Below are 9,043 nucleotides of genomic sequence, written 5' to 3' on the forward strand. Positions count from 1 at the left end.
CCACATCCGGGTTCCAAGATTTACCATTGGACCAGAAATGCATTTTGGAACTGGGTTCCCATATAATTATTGTTATATATTCAATAGATTTCTTAATACAAATATAGGATCTACACAAAAGCTACTGGGTTCCCGAGAACCCATACATAATACTGTATGTCCGCCCATGTTCTCAGTAACAGATCCATTTTTTTGAATATTTTTGAATTCCAAAATTTATTTTTCTTATTTTTTATATCCATGTGGCACTAAAAGTTCCCCCATTTCATACCCCACCATTCCCCACTTATATACCATATTTGATCAAGCTTCTCCAATTCAAGAATCACTTTTTTTCAAAAGAAATATTTTTTTTCCAAAGTTTGAACTGTATGGCCAAGCTTTTGAATAGAAAAAAAAAAAATTTTGCAGAGAAGTAGAAACAGTTTTGGATATTCAGAAAAAATAGTTTCTCTCCAAAAACACTTTTTTTAAAATCACTTTTGAGAAAAATACACTTAGAATCAGTTTTTTAAAGTTTGTCCAAACACTAATTGCTATTAAGAAGTGCTTTTCAAATGAATTATCCAAACAAAATTGATTCTCACCAAAAGCACTCGTCAAAATAAGCTGAGTTTTGCAGTTTCACCAAGCAGGCTATTAGTATTTACCATACCAGTTCTTTCTTCTCCGTTGAGATGAGCTCTAGCATAATTCACCATTGAAAGGGGAGGGGTTCAGGTAAGTCGGGTAAGGCAAGGGGAGGAGGGGGGAGAGGGGGTAATTCGAGACGTGGCATTTTAATTAGATTAAAAATAGGATTGGAATTTAAAAATACAGAAAATAAGGTCGTTAGTCAAAAAGGGTAGGAATGAGCTCATTTAGTCACAGCGGGGGCAATTATGCTACCAATTATAATTGTTAATTGTTCTGGCCATTTTCCGTAAAAAGTATCAACCACACATGATATTGAGGACTTCTACAATTGACTCTAACTAGTGGCTGAGTTGTTATAATGACTCTAACATGTCTCTGAAAAGAGAAAAGTGAACACCTAGAAGGAAATGAGAAAAGAGAAATTCCACAAAAAAAGAAATTCCGAATAGAGCAAAATATATATTCATAGAAGTTTTTTCATACCGCAATTTTAACTTTTAATCGAGGTACGTGCACGAGTTGATAGACAGTTAGAGGGAGACAATTGCTACCAATAAAAGAAAAAAAAGGAACCACATTTAAGGAAGAGAGTCTGGGACCCGACATGAACGACATTCCCATCCTCTGAAAAAATGCTAGGAACTACGGACCGTTTGTCCATCAAATTTTGCAAGATTTTGAAAAAAATTCCAAAATGAATTTTTCAAAATTTTCAGAAATTTTTATTTCCCCACTCATAAAACTGCAATATTTTTCAAGTGAAATGCATGTCCAAACATAATTTCAAATTCCAAATATCATTTTTCAACATAACTCCAATTACTACTTTTTTTTCCAGAAATTACAATTTTTATGTCCAAACACCTACTAAGATGCTTCAAATAGGCTATGTTGCTTTTGACCTCCAAAACCACAAACTTCAAAAGAGTAAATAGGTAATGCACATGCAGCAACAATAATTATTTGAAGTTGTGTCCATCTACATTTTTCTCCAGGACATTGTTTTCCTGGGAATGATCTCTCTATCCATTTGGCTTTGGCCAAAAGTATAGCCATCATTCCCTACAACGCATAAGGATAGTTTTTCACCACTTCCCATTTAAGTGACAGCATAAGATGATGAGAACTTGATGTCTCAATGATCATCTGTTTAACTTTTACGTTGGTTGGTTTTCTCCAACCATTACAGCTAATTAGTTATTTATTCATTGGAAGAACATGGCAATATCTAACTCATTCTTGTTACACGTTAGCAAATCTGTCTTTCAACATCTACCTCAACTTAAAAATTACAGAGACAAGAAACTGTTGAGTCCAGTCAACAGCAGCTAAAAAGTGCAAAGATATTGGCCACGAATGCTATGTGCTGTCTATAGACTAGTCAAAATGATGATTAATTTACCTCGTAGCTCTTGCACTGATTGATGAATGGTAATTGGTGCTTCTTTCGTTTCTGTAGGAAGAGTAAACATCATCATATTGACTCGACTCATTTGGATTAGCTGTGGCTCCAAGTCCTAACCGCGCGGAGCTATTCAATCCAGGTTTTTGCTCTACACTTCCAGTCCCAGTTTCAGGGTCAATTTGGAGATTCAGAGGCGGAGGGATGCAAGCACCTCCCTTACGAACAGGAGGCTCTCTCTCATGGTCGTCATAATCATTGGCTGAATCAGATGGTTTAACAGGACCTTCTGATGGATTAACTTCTCCAATCTCCCTAAAAAATTTGGACACACTCTCCAGAATCTCAGACTCCGACACGGTGGAGGGTGGTATAACGGTGGGGATATCCAAAGGGCTCATGGGAGAGTAAGGCACCCCACTACCAATCTGCATCTTCCTGACCATACCAGGAATAAGACCAGGAGGAAACAATGGGTATGGAGGCAACTTTACGCCTACATTTGCAGTTGATGCTGGCATGGGATGACCTGCAGCTTGTAGATTTCCTTGTGGAACAGAGGACGGCACAGGCATCAACCCAGGAAACCCAGTGGGTGGAACTACACCAGGATGAAATTGATGTGCTGCCGCAGATGGCATTGGAGGAACTGCTTTATCTTGATTGGCTAGATTAGGCATTGGAAGCACCTGCTCGTCAGGCTTCCACTGTAAAGCACTCTGGTATGCTACCTGGTGTGACAATCCTAAAAACCCGAAAAGAAAAGGATAATAAGAAAATCAGCCATGAGTAATTGTTCAGATTGGCCAAAAGAAATAGATAACAATCGAAAGACAGTCTTTCAGTGATTACAGCTAGATTAGCAGCACAACTACCTGCAGCAACAGAAGGATCTGCAGCCAGTAGTTCCCTTTGAGGACCAGCAAAATTTGAAGGCAGCCCACTCATCATCTCATTTTCAAGTGCACGAATTGTATCCTGATCATAGACTTCCTTGGAGCCCCAAAACTGTAAAATTTTCTGCAGCCGAGACTGATTTTCTTCCTTGTTTTGAGGATTGTGATATATCCTCGCAAGCATGGGACCCAAAACAGGCTTAAAAGCAAGTGCCTCATTGTCAAGCTCATGCGGATTGATTCGTCGTTGCAAGCTGCAAATATCAAAAACAAAAATGAGTACCTATGAGTCTCCCCCCCCCCCCCACACACACACACAGACACACACACACACATGCAGGCAAATACAGCATACGAATATGTTGGAGTTTGGTGGAAGTGGAAATGTATTAAAACGAAGGAGAAATAACATATACATTTTTTAAGCCGACCAAATTGCTGTTAATCCATTCATTTGATTTGCTATTTTTGAGAAAGTCAGGGGCGCATGCAACTCATGGATGTCAATAAGCGCCTAACACCACAAAACCTAAACCCTCATGTAGCTGATACACAAACAAAAGTTGAGCAGAGCTGTCGTGTGAATACCACCAAAGCACCAGCAAGTAGGGGCAAGTAGGGCAGAGCGAAAATTCTCAAAACCGCTTACTAACCAATCCAAATCATACTGCACCCAAAATTCCAGTTTAATTTAGTGTAGGTTGGTTTTGCATTTAATTTAAGAAATTGAAATACTGATCTCGTTTTAGAATACTTTGGTTTCAACAGAAACATGTACCTATTTGTTAATAACAACTAATTCTAGTATGAAGTATGAGAATTAAGAAAGAGGTAGAAGTAGAAATCTGAAGTGCTATTCACTATTCAATAAGTCATAAGGTACATGTAACCCGTGGTATCAAAGGCAGAAAAGGTAAAAGAGCACAATTATATGGTACTCCCTCCGGTCCACAATAAGTGACCATTTTACCTTTTTATTTTGGTCCAAAATAAATGTCCATTTACATAATCAAGAAGGAATTAATTTTATTTTTCTAAAATTTGCCCTTATTTACATATTCCAATGTGTCAAGGTAACAATTAATTAAGGTTAATTTAGTAAATACATCTTTTTTTCTCAAGGAGTTCGTATTTCCTTAATGGGTGTGCCAAAGTTAATTTGGTCACTTATTGTGGACCGGAGGGAGTAGTCTTTAAGAACAAAGAGTAATCAAAGCACATGATTTAGTGAAGAAACAAAATAAAATGTATGTGTGTGTGTAATAGAAAGAAAAGAATAACGGTCAACACCAACAACGGCTTTATGGAAAAACGAATGAACAAATTACAATTGAGACATTTAAAATAAATTTCATGTAAATCAAATAGAAAAACCATGTTAAAGTGTTGATTCGCATGCTCTAAAATTTCTAATTTTGGTATAACAACTGGTTTACTCATACCAAATTTCTAATTTCTGATTCCTATTCTATCACACATATTCTTGACGTTTTCTTTCCAATTAACATATTACTTTGTCAACTAAGTTTATTTTTCATTGTTCCCATCGTCAAGATAGAACCCAATGGTGATCATATGCATGTCTTCGTTTCTCTTATTTATTTTTTTCTGTATTTTTTTAACTGCTTTATTAGTTCGTTTTCCTTTTGGTTGTATTCCTGCAGCCCTAAGTTTCTTCAAGAGATAGGTGTTTCAATGATTCTATATGTCGTTGATATCAGGGTAATCTGTAACGAATTAGAGTTTTTTTTTTGGGGGGGGTGGGGGGTGGTTTGAAGATGAGTTTTTTTTTTTAATTTATATTTTTAATATTGAGTGTGAGACACACTATATGCCAGGTAAGATATGAAAGTTTACGAGACACATCTCTGTCAAGTAGAGGTGTCTATCTGGTCACTAGCTAAAGGTGTACCATATCCACATTTCGGCATTGCCCCTCCCCCAAATTAAAAAAGAGGCCGTATTATCATAAAATGAGCATCATAGCTAGGATTACCTTCTATGCTGACAAAATAGTTTTCTTCCAAGTTCTATACCTCCTTCCGTTTTTAGGAATACAACCATTTTTCTTGCTTAGTTCAAAGCTGGCATCAGCTTGTGATGGTGGAGCTGATGTTAAAGTTCATATAATTCATATTCACATTCATCAAGTATAACCTTATCAAACTGTCGGGATTTTGGGAGGACGTGGGGGAAACTGGAGACAGAGAGAAAGATCTATGATATGAAGCTGCCTTCAGATGACCATGAGTGTTTCAGGTACTCAGTTTCTTTAATTCCTTATGATTATAAGGGCATGTTTAATACTGCTTAGCTGTTACAAGAAATCAATAAGATGCACCAAAGTGACACAATTTTTTAGGAAAAGATGAAGATATTTTTTCCTTCTAGAAAAAGGCATAACTGAAAAAAGTTAAAGATTTTTTTTTATTTTTTTTTTTTGTGAAAAGAAAATAAAGGAAGTCTAGTTCATACTTCGGGCAAGATAGAGAATTCACTCAGGCACAGGTATCTACTTTTGCAGTAAATTATTAGGTAAATTAAATGATATATTACCTCTCGAATAGGATGTCATTGGCAAGATAGACAATATGCAGCTGTCTCTCAGGATCATCTACAGAAAATACCCTATCTCTGATTGCCTCAGCCAAAGCAGGTATAAGTGGAGACCTCTGCATGAACCAACTCTTTGCACCTTTAATTGACTCTTTGGTACCATTAAGAATGTTTAGTACATTATTCAATTCCATTTCAACATCTGATGGAAGAGGCCTTGATAAACCTTTGAAAGACCTATATGAATGATCATAATCTGGGCGGCCAAAAGCCTGAGAGGGCTGCTGTTCAAAGAATGGCGGCAAAGGAGGTTGATGTAAATGAGGTGGACCCAACATTGCAGCAGAAGCCCCAGCAGCGGTATTTGAGCCGCTATATGTGGGATTTAAAGGTGATTGGCTCATCATAGGATTTGGTGGATGCATCATAGGCAAAGAAGAGGATGGAAAAGGAGCATTAAACAGTCCACCAGGTGGGCGAGTAGACATCCAAAGTTTATAGCGGTAGTAGTAATGGCCTTCACCACCAAAGAGGAAACTGTAAGCTGGATTATCTTGCTGTTTTTCGCGGATCATTGCTTCAAACTCGGGACCATTTTTGACAGCATACTCTATTAATTTATCAATACGTTTTTGGAGTTCGGGATCAGATGGTGGGGGAGCTAGAGGAGGGGGAGAATCATAGGGATTGTGGAAAGGTGACGGTGCATAGTGAGGAGGCATATGTGGAGGAAACGCAGGAGGCGGCTGCTGTTGCTGCTGAAGGTGAAGAAGGTGAGGAGGCGGTGTATGTGGATGGAGTTGTGGTTGCTGAATGGGGCGAGGGTAAGGGAACTGTTGAAGGGAAGAATGTGGGGGTAGAAATGGAGGACCATGAACTGAAGGAGGAAATTGTTGATGCTGGGGATGAAAACCAAACTGTTGTTGCTGTTGCATGCTAGCTGCTTGGTGCTGCTGCTGAGCAAAAGTCATAGCAGTATAATCATGAGCTTGTCGATCCATCACCACTAAAGGGACTAGCAGGACATGAATGCAGGAGCAGTTTGAAACACTCTAATAACCTGTACAAAATAACATACTAATAAGATGACATGCATTCCAATTTTGGGCAAACCTTAAGAAATTATTCTTGTGCAGTAAGAACAAAAAATGAGCATTTACTACCTCTAACTAAGTTAACAGGTATCCACCAAAGTTTTAGTACTAAAAAACAGCCTTAACGATGAGTAGCCATGAGCACTACACCTTAGAGACTGGTGTTGCACTAGTCCTGAGACTGCTTTTATGTCTGCCTATTTCACTTCGAGTTCAGCCATTCCTGATTGCATAATGTTTCAGTATCTATATCACAATTTAAAAGAGAACAGAGTCTGCACATTGATGAGTAAATATTTAAGCACGATAAGAGACGGAAAATAACTAAGTTGTGTGGACTCTTCATTTGTGTGTGCTGCACCCGTGCCGACACCACACTGATACTAGTATTGGTGTGGGATACGTACCGGATCTGGTCAATCAACATTGGGTACTTTGACCCCAAATTACGGAGAAATTAAAAAATAAGATTTGGCATTGATTTGTTTTGACAAAGGTAACAGTAATGTATTAAAAAGGCCCAGCACAAAGGTTATGCTGGTAACCATTTACAGATTCCAAAAGAAGCAAAAAGCTATCCTTGTTCTTCTTACAAGGGTTCTATGACGTCTAAAATGGATTTTTCATCATTCAAATAAGATTTGGCATTGATTTTTCAAGACAAAAGCTACTGCAGATTTCTAGATGGCTACCTAATAAAAGATTGAGTTACTACACTCTACAAGCTACATGTAAGTTTTCCACATGATGTCTCATAATTTAGGCATACTTTTATAGCTCTATTTTTAGATATAGTCGAATCCCCACACCTGTATCCATACCTGGATTCGTACCTCCAAATCTTAAAATTTAGACCATGAAGGATCCGATCTCTAGATTCGTACCCATTAAGATTTGTGCATGGATTTTTACTTTCTGTTAATCGGGCTTGAAGCTATTGTTGGACTTGCTGTTCATGTAACTAATCCACATCTGCTCGTGTAACTGACCAGGAAACCAGAAGTATTAGCAAATACAACAATCCCGTCGTTATAGACTTGGATGTTTGAAAAACATTGTATTACCCCTCCACATTTCAGAACATTGTTGTCCATTTGGTATCAACTTGTCAATGTAATTAAACCTCCTAAGCATGTTTTTGAAGAACTTTGTATTCTTACCCCTGTTTTAACCATAAGCATAATGGTACCCTCTCTGTGGTTCCGCCATCGTTCCCCAACCATAGGCACTTTAAATTCTACCTGCAAGAGAGCTCTTTATACTTAGCTACGTCATGGAACTACAGTTTTAAACCTACTTTTGAAGAAAGTTTCTCAACTGATATGCTCTATACTTAGACTTGGATGTCCCATCAACCAATCCATCGGGTACCTGCTACCTCTTACCACTATATATACTGATTAATTCTATCTACCACCATATGGAAAGAAATCATTTACCTCTTTTTTTTTTTACGCTTTATGGCTAGAAGGTATTTTCTAAGGGTGTTTAGTGTTAGCTGCAGCTCAATGTTTAAGCAGTTATGTTCTAGGTCTAAAGGTATGTAACATTAAATTCTAGATAGCTCAAACTGTAGGTGGCATAATCATAAATTGCCTCATAACCCAAATGGCATTTAGTCAAAATCCAACAACAAGCACTTCAATAAACAGGTAGACTATAATTCAACCTTTTCAGGATGATATTTTCTAAGCAAACAATGACAGCTCTCATCAAATATAACACATTCAAGCACTAATCCTCGATAGCAATCGTGAAAGCTCAACTAGGTTCAGCATCATCCTTTGCTGTAATAGAAGTTTGATTCACCCCATAAATGGAAGTGCATATTTGAACTATACAAAATAGGAGTCTGAAGTTTTCTTTATAGAGTTAAAGAGTATTACAACCAAACTTACAAGTCGATTTCGTTCGGAGAAAGAGAATGCAGATGAGTTCGCAGCCGAAGGCGATTGAATTGACGGATAGGTCGAACACCTTTCTCGTTTTTCAGAAAAAAAAAATAAACAGTAGTAGTAATTGTATAATTATATTGGAGTAGTTCTGACAACACTCCAAGACGCAAAATAAATCAAAACAGAGCTTTTTCCTAATCCAAACACCAAATTAATTCTTTTTTGCTTCCATTAAAGCATTTACATACTAGTACTAGAAAAAATATATTTTGATGGTGAACTTGGTCGTGACTTCCAACTAGATTTATTATTTATTATTATTATTTTTATTTTTACTATTCCTTCCGTTTACCTATTTCATTTTTGATCTGTTCAAAAAAGAATGAACCCTTTCTAAATTTGGAAACAATTTAACTTTAAACTTTCAATTTCACCCTTAATGAGAATCTTTTACAACTACACAAATACTCTGAATCCATTTTTGACTTATTTAGCACCACAAATTTCAAAAGTTTTCATTTTTTCTTAAACTATGTGCTCAATCAAACAGATCACGGAGCATTA

At 37.2% G+C, this 9,043-nt stretch overlaps 1 protein-coding gene across 6 annotated transcripts; it reads right to left on the reverse strand.

Moving 5' to 3' along the window:
• Nucleotides 1–1,791: 1,791 nt before the first annotated feature.
• Nucleotides 1,792–8,708, reverse strand: LOC107808252 (SUPPRESSOR-OF-WHITE-APRICOT/SURP RNA-binding domain containing protein 1). Of its 6 annotated transcripts, none has more exons than XM_075252574.1 (7): nt 8,483–8,662; nt 7,649–7,825; nt 7,406–7,568; nt 6,735–6,807; nt 5,491–6,550; nt 2,914–3,188; nt 1,792–2,783 (listed from the first exon to the last, which is right to left on the reverse strand). In XM_075252574.1, exons 5-7 carry the CDS (start codon nt 6,489–6,491, stop codon nt 2,035–2,037), a joined length of 2,025 nt encoding a protein of 674 aa, XP_075108675.1. In that variant the 5' UTR covers nt 6,492–6,550; nt 6,735–6,807; nt 7,406–7,568; nt 7,649–7,825; nt 8,483–8,662; the 3' UTR covers nt 1,792–2,034. The 6 variants fall into 6 exon arrangements, with proteins under 6 accessions (XP_075108675.1, XP_075108678.1, XP_075108677.1 ...); XM_075252577.1 differs by having other exon boundaries at nt 7,469–7,568; nt 7,745–7,825; nt 8,483–8,613; XM_075252576.1 differs by lacking the exon at nt 7,406–7,568 and having other exon boundaries at nt 7,745–7,825; nt 8,483–8,613.
• Between the last annotated feature and the right edge of the window lie 335 nt (nt 8,709–9,043).

The sequence above is a fragment of the Nicotiana tabacum genome, chromosome 4, assembly GCF_000715075.1.
Source record: "Nicotiana tabacum cultivar K326 chromosome 4, ASM71507v2, whole genome shotgun sequence".
Lineage (NCBI taxonomy): Eukaryota > Viridiplantae > Streptophyta > Magnoliopsida > Solanales > Solanaceae > Nicotiana > Nicotiana tabacum.